General features: G+C 32.1%; 1 protein-coding gene across 4 annotated transcripts; it reads left to right on the top strand.

Moving 5' to 3' along the window:
* Positions 1-19,045: 19,045 nt before the first annotated feature.
* LOC129322871 (uncharacterized) lies at positions 19,046-23,442 on the top strand. Of its 4 annotated transcripts, none has more exons than XM_054969316.1 (5): positions 19,046-19,326; positions 19,720-21,498; positions 21,638-21,881; positions 22,193-22,272; positions 23,173-23,442. In XM_054969316.1, exons 2-5 carry the CDS (start codon positions 19,744-19,746, stop codon positions 23,230-23,232), a joined length of 2,139 nt encoding a protein of 712 aa, XP_054825291.1. In that variant the 5' UTR covers positions 19,046-19,326; positions 19,720-19,743; the 3' UTR covers positions 23,233-23,442. The 4 variants fall into 4 exon arrangements, 3 of the variants coding, with proteins under 3 accessions (XP_054825291.1, XP_054825290.1, XP_054825292.1); XM_054969315.1 differs by having other exon boundaries at positions 23,161-23,442; XR_008596296.1 differs by lacking the exon at positions 23,173-23,442 and having other exon boundaries at positions 21,638-22,127.
* Positions 23,443-24,310: the final 868 nt, after the last annotated feature.

Raw genomic sequence — 24,310 nt, 5'->3', positions numbered from 1 at the left:
ATGAACCTTAATCGACCCATCTGAAGGACTAAAAATCATCAGGTACAAGTGAGTTTTTAAGGAGAAAACTAACATGGATGAAAAAATAAATGTCTTCAAGGCACAATTGCTCGCAAAAGGATTCATCCAAACTCATGGTGTAGACTATGATGAAACCTTTTCACCAGTTGCAATGGCCAAGTTAATCAGAATCCTCCTTGCTATTATAGTTTATTATGACTATAAAATATGGCATATAGATGTTAAAACAACATTCCTTAATGGATGTCTACTTGAGAAACTATACATCACACAACCTGAAGGTTTTGTGCGTCCAAAGGACTCTGGAAAAGTGTGCAAGCTTCAAAGATCCATTTATGGATTGAAGCAAGCATCTCAAAGCTAGAATCAATGTTTTAATAAAGTAATCAAAGAGTTTGGATTCATTCAAAATATTAATGAAACTTGTGTTTATAAAAAGGTTAATGGTAGCAGTTATATTTTTAGTACTATATGTAGATGATACCCTACTCTTTGGGAATGACATTCTTACCTCACAAAATATCAAGTCTTGGTTAGAAAAATCTTTCTCTATGAAGGATTTAGATGAAGCCATTTACATCCTTGGGATTAAGATCTATAGAGATATATTTAAAAAGCTGATAGGCCTAAGTCAGAGCATATACATAGATAAGATACTGTATAGGTTCAGTATGCAGGATTCATAGCGGGATTTCATCCCTATGTCTCATGGCATTCATCTCAGTAAAAACTAGTGTCCTAGTACACAAAATTAGCAAGATCTCATGAGTAAGATTCCATATGCCTTAATAATTAGATCTATCATGTATGCCATGCTGTGCACTCGACTGGATGTTTCATTTACCTTAAGTAGGACCAGCAGATACCAACCAGATCTAGGAGAGGATCATTGGACTATTGTTAAGAATATCCTAAAGTACTTAAAAAGGACAAAGGATTTATTCTTAGTATATGGTGGATTGGATGATGAGCTAGTTGTAATAGGTTACACAAATGCAAGCTTCCAAACTGACCAGAATGACCTTAAATCACAATTAGGATGTGTCTTCACCTTAAATGGTGGGATAGTGAGTTAGAAGAGCTCAAAACAGAGCACAATAGCTGATTCTACAACAAAAGCTAAGTATAGAGCAGCATTAAATGCAGCTAAGGAAGCCGTTTGGATCAGGAAGTTCATTGTTAAATTAGGAGTGGTGTTTAGCATTTCAGATCCAATAAACTTGTTATGTGATAATAGCGGTGCAATTAGACAGAGCAAGGAGCTAAGGTCACACCAAAAGGCCAAGCATATACTCAGGCATTTCCACCTTATCACAGAGATTAATGATAGAGGTGATACAAAAATATGCAAAGTCACAAGAAAGGACAATGTTGTTGATCCTCTTACAAAGCTTCTTGCATAGGTGAAGCATGAGCATCTTGTCAAAACAATAGGAATTAGACAAATTAATGATTGTACCTAGTGCAAGTAGGAGGATGTTGGGAAGTGTGCCCTAAGGCCAATCATTATACAATACACATTGTTATTTAATAAATTTCTCTTTTGTTATCATATCAATTGCATGTTCAATATGACAACTATATCCTTGGATAAACTATATTGATTGTCCTAAATGTCTCTGGTTGGTTATTTATGAGGGATCATAGATGAAACAAGACTAGTATGACTTTGGTTAATTATAGAGACACAAAATCAAAATCATAGGCACTTGAAAGAGTACAAGATGCTGGATCGACCCACTATGAGAAAGCTATATGGTACAAGTCATAAGCTTATCTCATATGTAACTATATCACTAAGCCCTTTAACCTAAGATCAATATTGATTCCTACATGATAACCATTGAACTTTGACCTAGCCAAAAGTCACCTTTGATCGGGTGATCATAAAGGCTATGATGGAGTTTAGTATTATTCATGTAGAGAAATATGACTGGTCAAGATGAAATTTATCCCTCACATTAAATGAGAGATATTACTGGGCCACTTGATAAGTAAGACTGAGAAAATGTATGGCCATACTATAATGGAAAGGTTTTTTCATTGCTACTGTTAGTCCACTCAGAGATCGAGAAAGTAACGGTTTATATATATATATACACTTAAATATTTATTTGATAAATATTTATATATGTTTATATGAAATATAAAATGCAAAATATAATTATATATATTTTGAAATATATATTCATATGTGTATATATGTATATATATCAGATATATATGATATATAAAATTAAATATATATATATATATATTTATATATGTATATTATGTGTTTATATTATATTATATTATGTTATGTTATGTTAGTTTTGAATTTAATTTTATATGATAGATTAAATTTAATAACTAATATAATATGAGATAATATCATATTAGTTTTATAATTTAAATTTATAAGATAAATTTGAATTAGATATGATATCATAGATTAAATTTATGAGATAAATTTAATTGAATTTTTGTAGGCTTTTAAGTAAAAAAATAAAAACCTTTATCTATATACTATATATAGAAAGAAACTAGAGTCGGTAATTTGGGTTGAGCCTGACAGGCCAGCCCAAACCCGCCAAAAAAATTTAGGGCCAAGCCTAAAAAAATATTATTTTTTTATTATTTGGGCCTATTCGTGCGGCCTGAATAGGCCCGAGGAAATTTGGGCCAAGCCCGATCGGGTTCAGGCTTGGCCCGAATACCCGAATAAAAAAAATAACTCTTTAAAAAAATATAAAATATGATAAATATTAATTAATTTTTCAAGTTTTATATCATTTTATACCAAAATACTATATATATAAGTGTTCTAATGTAGTTATTTTTAAAAAAATTAAAAATAGTAATATTTCATATTTTTATTATTTTTAATCAATAAAATATCTCAAAATAATATTTAAAATATATTTTAATATTGATTTTAATATTTTAAGACCCAATTTTTGTTAAAAAAAATTTTGAGTCCTATAAATCATTTGCATATAAAAAATAATTTTATATTTTTTATAAATTAAGATAATTAATTTTAAAGTAAAAATAAAATTAAAAATAATTTTAAAAATAAAATTTAGGCATGTATGAATTCCTGACTCTAAACATAATAAATAGAATAATATTCTTAAATAATTACTTGGTTATTATCCATGCTAGATTTGGTTAAAAATTAAGAGTAAACTAGAGTAAGAATTCCTTTTATGTAAGAGTTAAACAATATAAAAAGTTAAAGAAAAATAATTTCAAAAAAATAATATTTTACTCATAATTAAATAATTTTTTATATAATATAATGATGGTAATTTTTTTTATATTCATAAAAATGAAAAGTACAATTTACCTAAAAGTTATTAAAAACTTTGAACTAATCGGGATAATAATTTTAAGTTAATAGTCTAACTGTGATTGAATTGAGATTGGCTTAATCATAATTAAAATAATATAATTTAATTAAAAAATATAAAATATTTACATATGACTATGATAAGAGCAATATTTAAACAACTAAACATTAATTTACAAGTAAAGAAAATATTCATGAATAAATTATACATAATACAATAAAATAATAATAGAGCTACTTAAATACAAAGTTGATAAGTTATTTTTTATTTTATTCTTTTAAAATTAAGATAATATTTTACGTTTAATAGAATTATTTAAAAATTAAAATTGGTTCAAAAAATAAAGAAAAAATATTTTTAAAAAATTTTGGGTATTCGAGCCAGCCCGAATAAGCCCCAAGCCCAAGGATGTTAGGACCAAGCTTGGCTATATGGGCATTTTAGAAGGGGTAGAATGCTTTAAGCCCGATCCGAATAAGCCCAGCCCGCCCGAATTACCGATTCTAAAAGGAATGTCCTTTTATGAAGGAAGAGAGAGTTAGAAAAGTTCTGACGGTAAAAAACTTTGAGAGCCATGAAACACCTTATAGAAAGAAAACTAACATTTAAAGAAGAACAGATGCTGGGAGCGCTAGCCCGCCATTCGAGTTAGAAAGCTGTTCATGTAGATATTAGTAGAAGGTGCAAATTTATGTTGTCAGCTCCTCAGATCCAAACTCTTGAAGAGAACGTGTGCCAAGTTTGAAGAATTAAAAGGTAACTCTTCTATCCATCTTAACTTAAACGAGTTCGTTTGATTCATATCAGGATAGGGACTTTAAAATTTTAATCTTCTACTGTGCCTCCCTATCAAACAGCAATATCTTGCTGGAGACCACTTGTGACTTGTGGACTAATAGCATAATTAGCCTACTGTCAATTTCATATGGGCCTATAAGATTGCACACAAAAATAGCCCAACTCGAGTTATGTCCAAGTTTATTGAACCTGGAATATGTCTAGATTCAATGAATGTAATATAGGATAAATGAATTATATATATATATTTATATGAAATATAAAATTTGAAATATAATTATATATATATTTGAAATATATATATATTTATATTTATATGTGTGCATGTGTGTATCTGATATATATATATATATATATGTATCTGATATATAAAATTAAATATGTAATATATATATATATATATTTTTGAAATATATATGTGTATATATATATTCATATTCATATATATATATATATAGTATAATATGTATATGTGATATATATTATATTATATTATATTATGTCATGTTATGTTAGTTTTAAATCTAATTTTATATAATAGATTAAATTTAATAACTAACATGATATGAGAGAATATCATGTCAATTTTATAATTTGAATTTATAAGATAAATTTAAATTAGATATAATATCATGGATTAAATTTATGAGATAAATTTAATTAAATTTTTGTGGGCTTTTAAGTGAAAGACGAAAATCCTGACTCATATACTATATGTAGATAGGGACGTTCTTTATAAAGTAAGAGAGAGTTAGAAAAGTTCTGACAGCAAAAACATTTTAAGAGCTATGAAACATCCTATAAAAAAGAAAATTATCGTTCAAAAAGGAATGAATACTAGGAGTGCTAATATGCTGCTCCAGTTAGAGAGCTGTTCGTGTGGATACCGATAAAGGGAGAAGATCTACATTGTTAACTCCTGAGATCTAAACTCTTGAAGAGAACACGCCCCAAGTTTGAAGAATTAAAAGGTAATTGTTCTATCCAGTTTGACTTAAACGAGTTTGTTCGGTTCATATCAGGATAGAGACTTTAAAATTTTAATCTTTTGCTATACCTTCCTATCCAACACATGTAAGGAAGCATTAGTGGTTGAAAAATTCACAGGTAACCTTTCTTGTGATAGAAGGGTTGAGATAATTGAATAACTTACTCAATTTGACTATCTAATGTAACCGTTTGAGAGTATTATAGTTATTGCATGAAATTATTTTAAATTGTGTATGTTTTGAAACAATGTATGATAGTTGCATGGAAAGGGTTTCAATTAAAAAAATTAGTGAAAATATACCATTATACACTATATATATATATATATATATAATTTAATATAAAGAAATGATTGGTGCGAAAGCATAATTATAAGGGTAGGAGTTTACCCATATGGAGAAGTTGTGAGAAGTCCATATACATTATTCTCCTTAGTGTCCGACAAGGCGTGGTGTTGAAGAATTTCATCTTCTTATTGCCTATCTAGTTGAAGTATTAGAGATTATCTCCTTAATGCTCATATGGGGTGTGGTGTTAGAGATTTGAGCTCCTTAACATCTATGTGATATGATATTGGAGTAATGACACCTCGATCAGTATGATGGGGGAAACCATAGTATAAAAACAGGACAAAACACCTTTAGCTAGATGATTCTATCACTGAAGGTGTGCTCGGGTCAATGAGTGTATATTGGCCTAATGAGAACCTATGGTTTCAGTTGAGGTGATTCAGAGGTTCAAATGGTAGCGATCATGTAGTAGTGGTGATGGTTTGTTGTAAAGATATTTTTATAATGTGAAACTATATATGCTATGTTCGAATGTATATATGTGCAATACTTATAATTAGTTGTGATAGTTAGTGGTAACAAGTTATTATATTACTGAGATTATTATCTCACCCTATGGTTGCATTTTTTTACAAGACAAAGTAGTAAGCTAGAAAAAGGAAAAGACTCAGGGCTAGCTTAGCATTGTTATAGTTGTGCAAACTCAGAGCTTGTATAATGAATCTTTACTTGCACATTGTAAATGAGAAGTTGTCATAGTATGTCATATGAATGTTTTAAACTATGACTTGTAGTGATTTTGAGAATCTTAGTCCAGTGTGTGTGAAAATGTGAGACATGTAGTGAATTACATGATATGGGCTAAGATTTGATTGATATCATATGGTAAAAGTGTATGAGGTGATTTTTGTGGTAAGAAAATTTTAGTTTTTATGAATCTTAGCTCAATTGTGTAAAAAAGTAGTGAAATGTGATTGTGGGCTAAGATGGCTTTGTGTGTATATTTGAATATGTTGACAGTTGTGAAATTATGTTGAAATTTTGAATACAATAGCCAAGTAAGAGTTATTGTATAAAGTAGTAAAAATAGCCCTTATTGTGCAAATAGGCAATTGAATGACTGAATTTTGATATATGTATATATATGATGTGATTGTTATTCAATTATGTGTGTTAAGTCCTTTTGGAGTTGGTTCTCAACCTAAAACAACTTAATGAGACAAAAGTGTATGATTTGAACATTTTGGTGCATAAAATTTTTAGGAAAGTAACTGGCACCTAAGTGTCAAAATTTGGATTATACTATTGAATTGTGCTCATACTTGTCTCATTAGCTAGCTTGTGCAATAAGCTTCACATGGGCACTTTAAACACTCCGATTGAACGTCATATGTGAAAACGGTGCATGCCAAAAATTTGCCTTAGCGAACTATGATATGACAGTAAAATTCTGTCATCTGTGCCACAATGTATGGTGTGACATGTTATGGCGCATGGCAGATAATGGGAGCATGTGGCTTTGTGCCATACTACCACATGCCACAACGCATGTGGCACTTAAATTCTTACTAGCCACGGTGCATGCCCCTTTTTCTGACTTTGTTTCTTTAATTTCAAATCATATATTAAGAATGATGAATATAAGGATTTGTTTTGCACTATGCAATGTGTAATATGTAACTAATTTTAAATGATTTTAGTAAAGAAGTCTTAGGTTCTCAAGTGCTTTCAAACAAATTTTTCTTAATTTCAATTGGTCGAATGATACAGTGATTAAGTTAATCCCTTTTTATACTGGATATATGGTGGATATATGGCAAGACTACAGTTTGGTATGGGGAGAGGTTACACTTTGTAGCTTATTATTATGGCTTTTAATTATCAATTCATTGCAATAACAATATCACATAACATTAAATGCAAAAATATGTGGAAGATAAGTGAGACAGGCTAAAACTGACATTATTCCTTTTATATTTCTCAAAAGAAAATAGTACATTTACTTTTCCATGTATTCATATCTATGAAAGCACAAACAATGTCTAGAAAATAGCATTCAAATTCTCTTTTCCTTCTTCAAGCTCTTATTGTAACATCTTGAATTTCTAATTATGTGTTAATGACTAATTATGGAATGAATTAGCAATTTAATGTGGGATTAGGGTTCTAGATAGTGAAGTATTGTATTGACTTTTAGGGGTGTTATTTAAACGGATATGAGTAGAAGAGTGGAGTCATGTGGCAGAACGTGTGAGTACAGTGAGGATTTCCTTTACTATGCTACGTGCCACAGTGGAGGATGGATGCTTCACGGTGCATGGTGCAAAATTTTGATAAGTGCTTCCATGTCCAACTCGTGAAAACAGAAGAAGGAACAAAGAAAAGAGTCTGGCATGGAGAAGAGAAGGGGCCTTTGCTAAGGCAAGTAATATCGAGAGCAAAAGCGATGTTTTTGACCGATTACTTATTGGGTAAGTCTTGTACTACCTTAACCTTCAGATCTACCCTATTTTCTCTTAGTTTTAACTAGTGAGAAATTAACTTTAGAAGTTTTAAAGAGTTGATTTCTTATCTTATAGTAATAGAAAGGTTCTCCAAAACTAAACTAGTACTTTGTGACTAGTTTAAGTTGGAACGATAAAGCTTTGAAGTTATATACATGATTTTCCCTAATCTAGAGAGAGAGTAGTGAGAGAAATTTGATTGTGATGAATGAGTGGTAATTGGTCACAGTGCACATGAATAAATGCATTTAGAGGAAGTGATAGTGATTAGATGTTCAATTGTTTGAAATTAGCACTTTTTGTTAATGACGGATTTGACTTTGGGTGCCCAATTGTGTAAATTCTAATATGTGACGCATGAATTTCAAAGAGGAGCTTGAATAAGGTTGTTAGAACATGAGTAACCCTTTCTAATAAACAAAAGGGTTAAGGTCACTATATATTTTATTATGTTCATTAGCTATTATAACTGTGTAAAAGTAATTGTATAAATGTGGTTTAGTTGGTTTTAGGCATGATTTGGTATTGAAAATAGGTTGAGCATGAAATGGATTTATCAAAAGAAAGTTTAAGGATTTCTAGCTTTGACTATATATATATATATATATGTTATAAGTAAATGTATAAGGTGTACAAGTGTGAAAAAGCATGATCATAAGGGGGGAGTTCACCCAGGATACATGAGAATGTGTGTGTGTGGAGATATGTGAGTGAAAATCTATATAGTTGAGTTGGAACCATGAGACATCCAGTACAGCATTATACGAGCTGTTACCATAGGTAATTTGGTACAACATATTATGGGACTATTATCATGGGACATCCGAGCAGTTTAACAACTCCCTAATGTTCATTAAGGTACAGTTAGGAGTCAAAAATGCCTCTATGACAGCAGTATAAAGAGGGAAACCATATTCTATAACTAGGTTAGATTACCTTTGAACAGGTAGTTTTACCATCGAAAGTGAGCTCGGATTAATGAGTGATTGATCTAGTAGAGCTTATGGTTTTATGTCGAGGAGCATTAGAGGTTCAGTAGCTAGATAATCATGCTAGTGTATAATTATGTGAAAATACTTTGAAAAGTTGAAATTTCTTCATACTTTAATATATATCGAATATTACTCTAGTTTTATTACTTTGGCATGGTTATTTATGATAATGGATATTTAATGAACTATATTGGTTATTGAGATTTTTATCTCACCCGTGGTTATTTATATTTTTCATGTTCTAGCACTAGTGGTTCAAAGGGAAAAGACATTGGCTGAGTTGAGATCTTTCATTAAAGCCCTTCAAAGATTTTGGTGTAATGAACTTGTATGTTATTAGATATGAATGTGTATAAGTTGCCTTAGGATTCAAAACATGTGCACAATGTGTTGAATATTGTGTTTGTTGGTTGTGGGTCCCTAGCCCTGTGTATATGTATGAATGTGATCAAATGATAGTGTGGGCTAGTGGATAAAACGTATTGTATGAAGATATGGAAAATGTTTGAAGTGTATTATGAAATTGGCCTTGAACGAAGTTGAAAATGAGAAATGAAAGTTGGCCTAAATTATGTGTTATGGGTAATTTATAAGCCAAATATGTGTATGAGTGTTATATTGCTAGTATGATTGGTCAATCAGGTATGTATTATCTATTTGAACATAGTCAAGGCCCAAAAAGGAGTTAATGATGTATGATTTTGAATTGAGATGCTTGAGTAGCAAATTTTAACTTAAAATAATCAAAATGCACTTGGATATTCAATTTTTAAACAAGATATCAAATTGAAACAAAACCAATACAATTAGTTAGATTTCAAAATAAGCTTTGTGTAGGCACTTAAACCACCCCAATCGGACATCAGATGCGGAAATGGCACACATCCAAAGTTCGCACCCAAATCTACAATATGACAGCAAATTCAAGTGTATGTGCCACGACAAACGGCATAGAGAGTCACACTGTGATCTCTATGCTACATGCTGTGGCATATATGGCATGAGCCATAATGCACGTCCCTTATTTTGACTGAATTTTATTGAAATGCAATGTTCTCTTAGTCTTGAATGCACCTTTGTATATTGCTTCCACTGTGCAATGTTTTATAATTTAAGGAATTTATAAAATAATTTTGATAATATTTTTTTAGGATCTCAAAGTTTTCAAATTAAATGATTTTAGATTAATTAGTAATATGAGTGGAGGATTGTATGGTAATATCAATGAGGACATTATAGATAGCTGGTATCGGTTTCTTGAGTTTTGAGATTTGATCACCATCCTTTCTTGTTTCATTCATCCTAAACCTTGGCAACTTATATCTTGTTTATTACACTACTCTTTTCTTTTGCTTACCTTTCTTTTCCTTGCTCCTTAAAAGGGGAGAAAATGAGAAGAGGAGGTACTCAAGCTTTACTTGGTACTTGAGTGTCAAGGTGTTTGGTTGAGGATAAGCCTTTACCAAAGGTTCAACTGATGTGCCTCAACAAGCCAATAGAAGAGATGGCTTGTTAGAAGATCTGAGAGATATGATGATTAATATTTGGCAAACAGTGAGAGATCATGATGTCTTGTTGAGGGTAAAGATTAAGAAGAGGAGAGAGATGCTTACGAGAGGCCAGTGTGGGAAGAAGCTCACAGCAAACCTGAGCTACCTTAAGTTTCAAGTAGTAGGCAAACAATGGGAGTTGCTACTAATTTATCTATCGACCGAGCTTAAAAGACTTATATGAGATTCAGTCCACCTACATTTGGCAACATTACGAAAGAGGGAGAAGCCGAGCATTAGATTGAACGCCTTCAGCTTATATTCTAGGTGGTGACTTGTACTTCTGAACAGAAGCTGGCTTTAGTTACAATTCAGCTAGTCGAAGCAGCTAATAGATGGTAAGACTCAATTAGACCATCTGGTAGTGCGAGGTACTCTTAGGAAGAATTCAAGAGAGTATTTTTTGATTACTACTTCCTAGCATCCTTTCATATCGAGAAAGAGGAAGAGTTTTACTCGTTCAGACAAGGGGATTTAGATGAAGAGGAATTTATCAAGAGATTCAATGACTTGTCGGCCTATTCCATATATCTGTAGCACCACAATGAGAAGGAAAACAGATTATTAGAGAAGATGTATCCAAAGTACTGACAATAAATTGCTCTGTTTAATATTACTACTTATAAAAGCATGTGTCATAAGTTGAGAATGGCTGCTAAAAGAGGTAGGGAAATAGAGGTTGAAAAGAAGAGGGATAGAATGGGAAGATTTATAAAATGATTTTAATAATATTTTCTTGGGATCTCAAAATTTTCAAATTAAATAATTTTGGATTGATTAGTAATATGAGTGGAGGGTCGTATGGTAATGTCAGTGAGAGTATTATACTTATCAATTTCATTTCCTTCTCCTCTCTCTCATTGAGATGTTGCCTATACGTGCACAAAATCTCTTCTTATAGCTTTAGTTTCCTTTACACTCCTTCAAATCTTCCTTTTGCATGTAGAAAGTTGCCTTGAGTTGTAAAGTCTTGACTCAAATTGGGATCTACCATTCCCTACCACAATCAATTAACATAAAAATAATAATATCAGAATAATAGCTCTTTATTTGTTTTTAAAATGTGGGATCCTAACTTCTTAAAACATAGATTCAAATAAGAAGGCTAGTGGAAGCACAAATGCAGCTAACATGACTCAGTAACACACAACTCATCAACCCTGAAAAAGGATAGTGTGCCACAGCATGTGGTACAAAGTAACCTGCTCTATTTTTATTTGTATTATGCGCTGCAGTGGGCGCATCGTGCACTAAGGCATATATGTCATATGATAGCTCAGAAGGCAAACTTTTGCCATGCACCGTTTCCACATCCAACATTCGATTGGAGTAATTCAAGTGGCCACACGAAGCTTACAATGTATACTAACTAATGGAATAAGTATGGACTTAATCTGATGGTCAGATCTAAACTTAAATACTTGGGTGTAAAAAGTTACTTTTTCTTTTAAAACTTTTTACCCTAAGTGCTTAATTCTCAATTCTTATCCTATTAACCACTTTAAGCTTTAAACTAAGTTTGAAAAGGACCATATACACCTGATTAAAACCACACATATCAAATATCACATCAATAGCCTATTTTGTCCTCTTAAAGCCAGATTACACAATTGTGGACTTATATGAGGAATATAAATATATAACATAATCACATATATAACTAAACGTGTTCTACTTTCAACCCTCCAAATCTTATATATGGGGCTTCGTCCCACCATATGGTTAGAAATTACATATGTACTTGATTCTGCCAAGTGAGGCTCCACCTCACTATTTGTGTCAAGTTCCCACATATTTACACAATTCACAATCAACACAAATATAAACAAGTGGAACAAGTTGCAAAACAACATATACTTACTTGATTTGCATTTAAACCTATCCACGTACCCTCCACTAGGGCATCCTCGGTATAATGCAACATAATATACATATACAAGAAAGATTCATGACACAATTCACTTTCTTATATTCGTATATACTTATGCATCCTAGTTGGCAACTTAACTTTATCAACACATTATACATTCATTTACACTAATAGTAGTCATACTACTATCAAGAGAAGCTACCCTTTCCTCACTTCCTTTCTCGGCCTTCTCATGCCCTCTTTACCTATGTTCAAAAGTAACAGAGTGAGATATAAATCCCAGTAACTCAAAAGTAACCATAATTACTAATTAATAAGCAAAATTATAAACAAGTAATAAAGTAGCATGTGTATCAATAAAAAAAACATAACATATGCATATACAAGAAGTCATTCTCATCAATTTCATTATGCTCATGCAATACATTTCTGGTTCCCCCTGGCAGAGAAATCTCTACGCTTGACTAAAGACTTCTAGTCACAAGGAATAGGGCCCATCATACCACTACTCAGATGAAGTAATTCTCTTCGCATATGGGTGGTCTCCAAGATCTGTTATGGCAGAGTCAAGCTCTACGCTCTAGATCATCAGGATTTCCTAGCCTTGTATAGAGTAAGACTATAACCCCTTACCCTAGTCTAGGATAACCTCATGGATCATTCAATATCCTAGGTCCATAGTGGCAGAGTCAAGCTCTATACTTTGGATTATCAAGATTCTTCTCCTAAGTCTGTCTTGGCAGAGTCAGGCTCTATGCTCTGGATCATTAGAACTTCCTGGACCTTCTCACAATAAGGTCACGTCTCCCTACCATAATTCATGGTATATCTCTTGGATGCAATGCATGTCAATACACATGCTACTTCAAATGCATTTCAATCAATAGTCATATACCTGCATGCATATACTTTCAAAATGCTACTATTTTATTAGTTCACAACATAATGCACATAATTATATCAAAATATTTGTAAATAATTTCACAAACAAATAATTAAAAGGGTTACTCTAATTACCTTTAATCTTTGCTACTAAGGGTTACCTGTTGGACATAATGACTTGTGATATTATATGTTAGCTTAAGTTTTAATGATGATAAATATGGATGAGTTAACTATTCTTATACCCAATTATTTTCATCTATATAGAGTATTTAACTATGACTATGGAGCAAGAGAAAAGTGTTTTTACTTATGATGTTCCATATTACATGAGATTTGAAAAAAATTATTTGTATGCATTAAATTTATTTCATACTATCATATTTTTCCTTATCTTGAATTGATTCTATATTCAAGAGTGATTCAAAGTATCATCTTTCATAACTTAGATATATGTATATTGACACTTGGACTAACCATTTTATTCATGATATATCATTTAAAGTCATCAAAAGTGAAAATGATAGTAAGCATGAAGAGGAACAAAGTTTAAGTTATCATTTGCATGCTACACTCATGATTGATGAATATAAAGATAAAGAGAAGGATGTTCCAAGAAGAGCTTAAGAAAAATGAAGAAGAAATTCATACAATCTTAGATACACCTTGAAAGCCTTGGACTTAATAGGTATTATATCATTAGGTTAGGATTCTTTATGTTAAACTCATTGATTTAGATATGAAATATTGACTCAAGTTGTCTTAAATCAAAACATGCATTTTAGCTATTAAGAGAAAGAATGAGATATAGTTTTCAATCATCATGATTTTCATCTTTCATCACATATATCTCACAAAGGTTGAAATTTTTTGTTTAGTAACTCTGTAAAGTTTTCAAAATTATTCTATTTACTCACAATGGAGTTAAGTTAAAAAATTTATGAACATTTGAAGTCTAAGGTTTGAAATGTGAATTGTGTAGAAAATCAGTTTTGACCTTTTATCATATTTCATATCATATCTCTTACTACAAATATCATTTTAACGTGATACATATCTCATTTGAAAATAGACTCTAACATATTTTTGATGATAGTTTATTTATTCAAAATAAAGTTCTATTAAGAAAGATATAAATTTTAAAAATTGAGTGTTGAGATATTGATTTTGCAAAAATTTTAGTCTTAATCTTTGTACACTCTTTAGATCATATCTCAAAATACATGTTGAATTTCACTGTTAAACTTCTTTCATTGAAAACTAGACTTTAAGATCTTTTCAACTATATATAATTTGTCAAATTTTGAGTTATATTAAGTAAGTTAGGACATTATGAAGTTTTACACAGAGAAGCTACATGATCACGTGTGAGAACAGTTGGGTCACACGCATGTTTTAGCACCAGTGCAAAAACTCGCATGAGAGCACTTCTTGATCATGCATTAAATGACCTCCAAAAGCCCATTTTCATTCTAAATAGCTTCTAAGTGCTCAATCAAGTTTATTTTACCTATCCCACACAAGACCTCCAAAAGCACTAAATAAGCACTATAAGCTAAATCACACGTGAGATACTTTCAAAACTCACGTGATCTGTCGTTTTTGCTTGAGAAACATCCAAAACATGCATGTATTAGCATTGGACACTCACAAAAAAAATTCACTAATGGCTATATTCATTGTGTAACGTACGTCTCCAAATAGTCATTTGATGTCTCTAACGCATATTTCACTCCATAAAATATAAATTTAACACTCCAAACCAATTTAAACAAGAAATTAACCTTAGAAATTATTAAGCTATGAAATTCATGATCATATTACTCTTGTTATATGAAAATCATCATTCTTGAGCCAAGATCGTTTATATCTTCATTATTTAAGCATTAGAACTTCATTATATTCATCATTACCCATAGAGAGAGTTGCAACTAAGTAATACACATACTCAAAACCTTTGTAAAGATGAGGAAGAGATTTTTCTTGGAATCAAGAGAGGTTGCTCTCTTAGGAAAGGAAGCTCACTAGTAAAGTGAGTTGGTGTAAAGGCTTACAAATGCCTAAACTAAACTTGTGGATGTACTAAGATGGCAAGCACCTACTCAAGTTTGTGTTTTAGTGAAGAAATCTCAAGTAGTTACTTGGAGATTGGATGTAGGCTCAAGAGGAGGAGCTGAACCAGGGTAAGCCTTTGTTTGCAATCTCTCTTCCTTTAACTCTTTACATTTCCAGCAACCTTAGCATATGCTATGTTTTAGTGTTCAAAATATAATATGATATATTTAGTTGCTCTTACTCGAACTTGCACTTAGAAATTGCTTCTAAACATTTATACACATATTGAGCTTGTGAAAACAACTTTGGCATTCTTACACACATAATTTAGAACTCAAATTTGTTAAAACTTCCTTTGAACACGGTTTTGCTGAAAAGTTTGAAAAGAATCGAAATTTTCTCAAAAACCCAATCCACCCCCCTCTTGGGAGTTTTTTCATATCTAACATTACCAATCATACTACGCTCCTAGCGGCGTAAATTCTCACAAGCAACTTCATAAGTGCTTAATTTACATAACTCAGTACCTCTCAATCAATTCTCAACACTTTTCACATGCATTGATTCGGCTAAATCGAACCCCTTAACACATATAACAGTTCAATTGAATCTTTTTGAATTCACTTATCCATTATTTATTATCATTAGTCCTATAGGCCACTTAAACAATCATAACAGCCTCCTAATCCATTCATTCACCCAAATTCTTACTATTAACCTAACTTTTAAGCCATTTTGAGTCTCAATCCTCAAAGGTCCACCATTTAACTCCATACTAGTCACAAAGCCTTAGTTCTTTATTCGATATCTTGTTTTAAACCTTTCTTTTAGATTACATCAAATTAAAATCTCATTTTTTGATTTCTCAACCAATGAAATGTTAAAAATTGTATCCTAGGATCAATCATTATACTATGCATATTGTTATTAAATGAATTTCTCTTTTGTTATCATAACAATTGCATGTTCGATATGATAACTGTATCCCTGAACAAACCATAGTGATTGTCCTAAATATCTCTAGTTGGTTATCTTTGAGGAATTATAGATGAAACAAGACTGGTATGATTTTGATTAATTATAGAGATATAAATTAAAGTCTTGAAAGAGTACAAGGTGCTGAACCGACCCGCTATGAGAAAGTTAAATGGTACAATTCATAAGCTTATCTCATATGTAACTATATCACTAAGCCCTTTGACCTGAGATCATCATGAATTCCTACATAATGACCACTAAACTTTGATCTAGTCAAAAGTCACCTTTGACCCAGTGATCATAAAGGCTAAGATTGAGTTTAGTGATATTCATACAGAGAAATATGAGTGGTCAAGATGAAATTTATCCCACATTAAGTGAGAGATATTACTGCACCCCTCAATGAGTAAGACTGAGAAAATGTATGGCCATACTACAATGGAAAGGGTTTTTCCATTGCTACTGTTAGTCTACTCAGAGATCGAGAAAGTAATGGTCAGGTAAAGGAGAATGACAATTTCATATCTCATACTTGATCGAAATATCGCATAATAAAAGGGATGTGATATGGTTGCATGATAGGTTACATTGGATCATCAATTTCTATATGAATTGGGTAGTTGTAATGTCTTGCTAGAGGCCACTTGTAACTTGTAGGCTAATAGTGTAATTAGCCTACTGCTAATTTTATATGGGCCTACAGAGTCGCACACAAAAATAACCCAACTCGAGCTATAATGTTCAAGTTTGTTGAATCTGGAATATGTCTAGATTCAATAAATGTAATATAGGATGAATAAATTTTATATATATATATATATATATTTGAATATTTATTTGATAAATATATATATATATATTTATATGAAATATAAAATTCAAAATATAATTATATATATATGTATATATATATTTTCAAAATATATATATCCATATATGTATATATATCAGATATATATATATATATGATATATGTATATGATATATAAAATTAAATATAGATAATATAATATATATATATATATATATTCAAAATATATATATTTATATATATATATATATATATATGTATATGTATATGTGATACATATTATATTATATTATCTTATGTTATTTTTAAATTTAATTTTATATGATAAATTAAATTTAATAACTAACATGATAAGAGAGAATATCATGTCAGTTTTATAATTTAAATTTATAAGATAAATTTAAATTAGATATGATATTATGGATTAAATTTTTGAGATAAATTTAATTAAATTTTGATGAGTTTTTAAGTGGAAGACAAAAATCATTATCTATATACTATATATAGATAGAGATGTCCTTATGAAGACACAGGCAGAGAGAGAGTTAGAAAAGTTCTGCAAAACACTCTGAGAGTTACGAAACAGCCTATAGAAAGGAAAATTAATGTTAAAAAAAGAACGGACGCTGAGAGCGCTAGCACACTATTCGAGTTAGAAAGCTATTTATGTGGATATCGATAGAGGGAGCAGATCTATGTTGTCAACTCCTGAAATACATACATGCGCTAACTTCAAAGAATTAAAAAGGTAGCTATTCTATCCACCTTGACTTAAATGAGTTCGTTCAGTCCATATCAGGATAGGTACTTTAAAATTTTAATCTTTTGCTGTGCCTCCCTATCCAACATGAAATTCAATAAAAAAAAGGGGTAGAATTGAAGCTTAGAATTGTGCAATATTTATCCAGCAAATTATTAATTGAAACATACCCTCGAGATCTAGATATCGCTTGCCCTAGCAGAGCTGAATGTTTCCACCCCTCTATATGAGTTTTTTCACACTACCTCTTCTGATTTCATGAGTTGATCACGTTAGTTTTAAGTGATTCCTAGATAATGTGCCATGGCGCACGCAACTTCCACCACGACACGTGGCATAATGAGTTCAATCTCATCTGTACTCGCATTTTATGTCCTGGATTGTCTTTCTACCCTTCAATTATATTAATATAACATCCAAACAACACAAAATACCAACTTAACACCTAAACCACAATCAATCTATTAATTATTAATTTACTTCCAATTAGCAAGTAGTTCGTAAAATCTCTTAGTATGGACTGCACAAACAAATAAGCCATGTGGACAACACTGATAAGTTAAATGATCCTTGACTATAATTTTATTTTGTTGGTTTTTTAATTTATATTTATAATGTTTTAATTGTTACTATGAGGTAGCATTTCACATTGAAATTATACTAAATTGTTCAAAAATATGAAAATTTTAAATAAAAAATAATTGATAAATGATAGCATTCCAACAAAAATGACATTAAGTTGGAATCACAATCTAATATTGTTCAACATCATTATAGTAGAGTTTCCAATTTTAATTATTACTAAATATATGCTACTAAATCTCATTTGTATAGGAAGGTGTTTTAGTCTATTAAAATTTATTGGTAATTTAAGAGACTTGAATTACCATTAATTTTTTAATAAAAGTCTTATTCTATAATTTTTTAAGTCTTTTTTTATAATTCTTTACATTGTTCTTTGTAATTTTTAAATCAACTTAATGTTACCAACAAATATTTATTAGAGAGGCAATATTACTCCTTAAAAAAATTTATTTAGGGGCATTATTGCCCAATTTCCAACGTTTTAAATTTTTTTGAAGAATTTATTTGTTATTCATAAAGAAATTTAGAAATAATAAATTATGTCTTTAACCTTATTTTAATTATTATTATTATTATTGAGAATTTGAACCGTTTCTCTTTTTCCTACAGGGACAAGGAAGCGACTCGATTTGTTTCCGGACCCTAGAGAATCCTTCTGCTTTGTTCCTTGCCCCAGCATGACATATCGTCTCAACAGTCAGACGAACAAACTGAATCGACCGGAACTTGAGTTGTCGTTACACTGCAGAAACTAAGCCACCGGAGCTCCGCGACGCCGCGGTGTCACACTGACCCACAGTCTCTTCTCGCTTAGGGCAACGTTCGTCATGTCATTCCCCAGTATTGAAGCAAGGAACAACCTGAGTTTCTTCTGAATCCGCGGTTGAAGCTTCGACTCTCATTAGGTTCTTTTTTAACTCCTTACAATTGGTATGCTTTTTATTTTTTGGGGGCGAGAATGTATTTGAACGTCGCATTGCGGGTCGATGAAAAGACTGAACTCTGAATAAGATAGTTTTGGGGGACCAGAGCTTTGATGGTAGTATTGAGGCTCAATCTGAGTTTTGGGTTTGTTCGTAGTATTTGCATGTTTTTTACTGACCTTAATATTTCAGCTTTCAACGAACTGAATTTTTGTGTCTGTTGTTTTGATTTCTGTCTCAAGTGTTGCGAGTTTTTTTAAATGATGTCTCTTCTCTCTCTCTCTCTGTTTTTTTTTTCCTTCCATCAAGGTGATGAATGGTCAGCTTATCCTTTTGTGTCTTTTGTTTTTTTGTGTCTTGGCCATGTTCTCAAAGAGAATTTCGTCTTAAAAGAGAGGAATGGGGTCTTGCAAAGGAAAAATCAAGCGGGAACATTCTCATCTTACAGAAAATTGGGAATTTCCTCAATATGATACTAGATTGATGAGGCGATTAAAGAGAAGGTCCATTGCCAGCGAGACGATGGTACACAATTACATTGCCAATGCTACAAAGAAAAATGTGGTTAGTTGTGGCTATGAAGCTGTGAAAAATACTGAGAATAGCGGTCATGTTGTGGAGGAAGAAGTGGATGAGGATTACGGATTCTTTTTAGATGAACTTGTTTTCCATGTGGATGTCGTCGGTGATAATAATGTTATTGCTTCTGATATTGATGTTAACACAAGCCATGACAGCAATAATGATGATGACATAGATTCTCAGTATAAAATGTTCTTGGAAAATTTGAGGGATGATGATTCCTCATACATATTAAAAGTCTTTTCTGATAACCAGTTCTTTTTTGTAAAGTATGAAGGACAAGAAGAAAGATTGCACGATTGGGTCGCTAGTGAAATTCAGTGTGAGGGTGATGATGAAGATTACCAAATATTCCTGAATTCATTAAGGATGGAAGGTGACAATTTGGTCTTCATGCCAGAAAGTGCCTTAACAATAAAATATGAGGGAAGTGAATCAGAAGAAAAGAGTTCAAACGTCAGGCAGAACTTACAAGTTCTCTTTGAGGCAACTGAACTCGCTAGTTCAAGACAAGGTTCAGATGATTATCTTGTGGCCAAGGACAAGTACCACGGTGAAGTGTTCAGAGATGTTGTCGATGGAGACTGGCAAGTATTTCTGAACTGTGTGGTTAGGCATAACTCAGAAGAAAAAGGCTCATCAGTTAAGAAGAATTTACAAGCTCCTTTTGCGGCAACTGAACACCCTAATTCAAGACCAGGTTCAGATGATTGCCAGGTGGCCTGGGACAAATGCAATAGTGAAGTGTTGAGAGGTGTTGTGGATGAAGACTGGCAAGTATTTCTGAATTCTGTGGTTAGGAAGAATTTCGAAGAAAAAAGTTCAGCAGTTAGGAAGAATTTACAAGTTTCCAATGAGGCAACTGAACCCCATAAAGCAAGAAATGTTTCGGATGCTTATCATGTGACCAAGCACAGTAATGAAGTTCAGTGTGGTATTGATGATGAAGACTACCAATTATTCCTAAATTCATCGAGGATAGATGATGACCATTTGATTTGTATGCCAGAAAGAGCTATCGTAGTAAAATATGGGGGAAGTGAATCGGAAGAAAGGAGTTCAAAGGTTAAGCAGAACTTACAAGTTCCTTATGAGGTAACAGAACTCCCTAATGCCAGACAATGTTCAGATGATTTTTGTGTGGCCAAGAACAAACACCACGGTGAACTGTTGAGTGATAATATTGTGGATCGAGACTGGCAAGTATTTCTGAATTCTTTTCTTAGGCAGAATACTGAAGAAAAATGCTCATCTGTTAGGCAGAATTTACTAGTTTCCAATGAGGCAACAGAACCCCCTGGTGCAAGACAAGGTTTAGATGCTTGCCATGTGGTCACACATAAGTGCAATGGCAAAGGGCTGTGTAACATTGTGGATGAAAATTACCAACTATTCCTGAAATCTGTTAGTATAGCTGGTGACAATTTGATTTACATGCCTGAAAATGATGTCACAGCGGTATATGATGAGGAATGTGATCAAAGTTCCACTGATTCTGAACCAGTTGTTCTGGATCCTCGTCAACATTATGAAGACAGCCCACTCATTTGTTCAAAAAGTTGTCACTCATCTGTAAGTGTCTTTTTCTTGGGCAGTAATCACTGGACTATTCATGATATGTAATCTAGATAGTAATTGCACACATCCACCTAATTAGAATGTTTTGGAAAAAAATTTTTAATAATTGTTTTATGTGTCTTGGTGTGTTTAGTTCCTCGCAAATGAAGGGAACCATGAAGACAACATCTTTATGTCCTGTGCTTTTGATTCTTATAGAAAAGGGCTCATGGAAGAACTTAAAAGGCCTTTTAACCAGAATGAGCTTGATAAACATCTGCAAGTAGCATCTCATGTAAGGCCAAAGGAGCAACATCGAGACTTGCGCAATGGGGTGATGAAAGATCGTCCGGCAGGAGGTGATAATAATAAAACATCATATCTTAAAATATACAGTGGTAAGGTTCATTGTTTCTTTTCTTTTTCCCCCCTATTTTAAACAATTGTTGCATTGAGCATGATTCATGTAATCATTTGAACTGATGACTTAATTATTGGATGCAAAAAGATAAATTAGCAAGGAGTAACCCCACCTTTTGTGTTCCTACTCAAGGACCACACCTCCCTCAGTGATAAAGGGACTCAATCTCTGCGTTTTTGTGAAGAATGTCACAGCTTTTGAATGATCAGCATGAGGGACTGTGGTAGAAGACTTATCTGATGCAAAATTAATTTCATATTTGCGCAATGGTGATTCATGCTTTTGCAGGTCTACGTAATGCAATTAATCAAGTCAAGGAACCACATAAGGTTCTGTTTCTCCTACGTGGATTCTTTTACTGGTTGAAGGTAAATTAATAATTTCACTGTATCTGTGGTTTTAGACTGGTAATATGCATGAAAGACTGAAAGTGGAACAATATAGGGGAGTTGAACGAATGTGGTCCGTTAGGGGCAGAACGGAGAAAAGATGGATGGTTTTCCATTTTGATTCTAGTTTCAAATGCTTGCCTTTTACGAATATAACATATGCATTGTTCATTGATTTAGCACATAAGGAAATTTTCGTTTCATTTTTAGCTAGATTTATGGGGCCTGAACCAGCTTTAGTTAATTGCATATGATTTACTTTGAGGTGGTGGGTTTTATTGTCTTCAAACTAATGTTTTTGGAGATGAGGAGGAGTTGAATGGAAGAAGAAATGGTTGAAAGGGTACAAATTCTTAATTTGAGAGTTCACTAGTTTGAGAACATATTTCATAGTGAAGATAGAATCACAGCTCATGCCTTCCGTTAAGGATTCTTTCTTATTATTTCCTTGGTTTCAAAATATATGTTTTGGCTTATTTAGGATTTGTTTTGTTGGAAAGTATTTCTAATCTTTTCCTTGGAAAAGTTTTCTCAAAATAAAACATGGAAATAATTTCCTGTCCGTTCACCACTGCCATTGTTACATGCTTTACTTGGGCACAAATTGAATCAAACTAGAGCTCGAGCTTGAGCCTGCTATTGGATCTAAATACAGGCCTCAAGTCCAGCAAGATGAACTTGGGGCCAAAGAGAATTTTTGAAAATGAGATGGACCTAGTTCCAATTCTAGAACCTGATAATTTTGATATTGGTCAAGCGACTTTTGACTTGAATTTTGGCCTATAAGTGCATCAATTCCTATAGTTAACATGATGTGCACATTAATGATGATTGCTAGTTGCTCACCGTTCCAAGTGTAACTTACAGCATGTGCCCCAGGGAGGAGCATTTCAGCCATGGCTCGATGCATCCTGTTTGGAGATGTTACAGAATTTGTGAACATGAGATCTTGACGTGTAAATCTAGGTTTTGCGTTTTTGCTAAGATGCTGTATCTAGAAGAAAGTTTGTTCATCTACAATTATCTAAAGAAATTAGTATCTGTTATGATATGTATCTGAACTTGACAGAATTGCTGGGCAAAGTTGTTCCCATTGTAGCCCTTGGCAGTTATAGGATTTGACTTGATCATAATTATGCATACATTTAATTGTTTGCATTGGTTCTGTTAATGAAGCCATCTTAAATATTTAATGGGAAAGCTTACTGTCAATTGGGGTGGTATAAGTGCTCGATCTGAACTAGATAGAGTTCTGTTAAGTTCTTTCAGCTCGCATTAGGTAGATTCAGGATACTAAGTGCAATATCTATTTCTAGGTAAGGAAAAAAATTGTACATACATGTACAATGCACATGAAAGAACGGTGTCATCCTGTAGATGTTTTGTGCATGTTTTAATTCAAGTGATGCTATTTCATTTTTTGAAAAGGTAGTTGGAACTTGTATCATGACCGGTTATTCATTTAAGGGCGAAGACATGATTTTATGACAATTTTTTTTTTTGGGTGAATTAATTTCATGACAATTTTATTAGCGTTTGATTTGGATTTGTGTCAGTCATTATATGCTAGAATTTTTCTTTGGCATCTGAGATTCAAGTATTTTAAATGGGAGATCAAGGTGTAGAATGATCTAATAGCATATAGTATTTTTGCAATATATGATCGGATGCGGAAGAGAATTCCTTTTTTTTTTTAATTAAAAAAAGATGTCAAACAATGAGATTAAAGTCAATAGAAGTTACAGTCCAAAAGTCAATAAAGGTGAAGAAAAGAAAGAAGAAAAAAGAGCAATGCAATGTTGTTAAGGATATTTGGATAAGCATCCCCCAACGGAGGTTTGGACAGTCGAGATGTCAGAAGCTCATTAGGATGTTACAAAATTTTGTTTGCATAAAAAATTCTTGAGAAGAGTGTCGAGGATTAAACGCCTGTTCTAATTTCTTTTTTTTATTATTATTATTATAAGAAACAAAGATACAAAAAAGAAACCTAATTAAGAGAAAAGATCAACTAGTT

The sequence above is a fragment of the Prosopis cineraria genome, unplaced genomic scaffold (genome assembly GCF_029017545.1).
Source record: "Prosopis cineraria cultivar Desert tree isolate PC_DT_omini unplaced genomic scaffold, ASM2901754v1 PC10, whole genome shotgun sequence".
In the NCBI taxonomy this organism is placed as follows: domain Eukaryota; kingdom Viridiplantae; phylum Streptophyta; class Magnoliopsida; order Fabales; family Fabaceae; genus Prosopis; species Prosopis cineraria.
The sequence above is the reverse complement of the archived record's forward strand: the minus strand, read 5'-3'. Positions and strand labels throughout refer to the sequence as shown.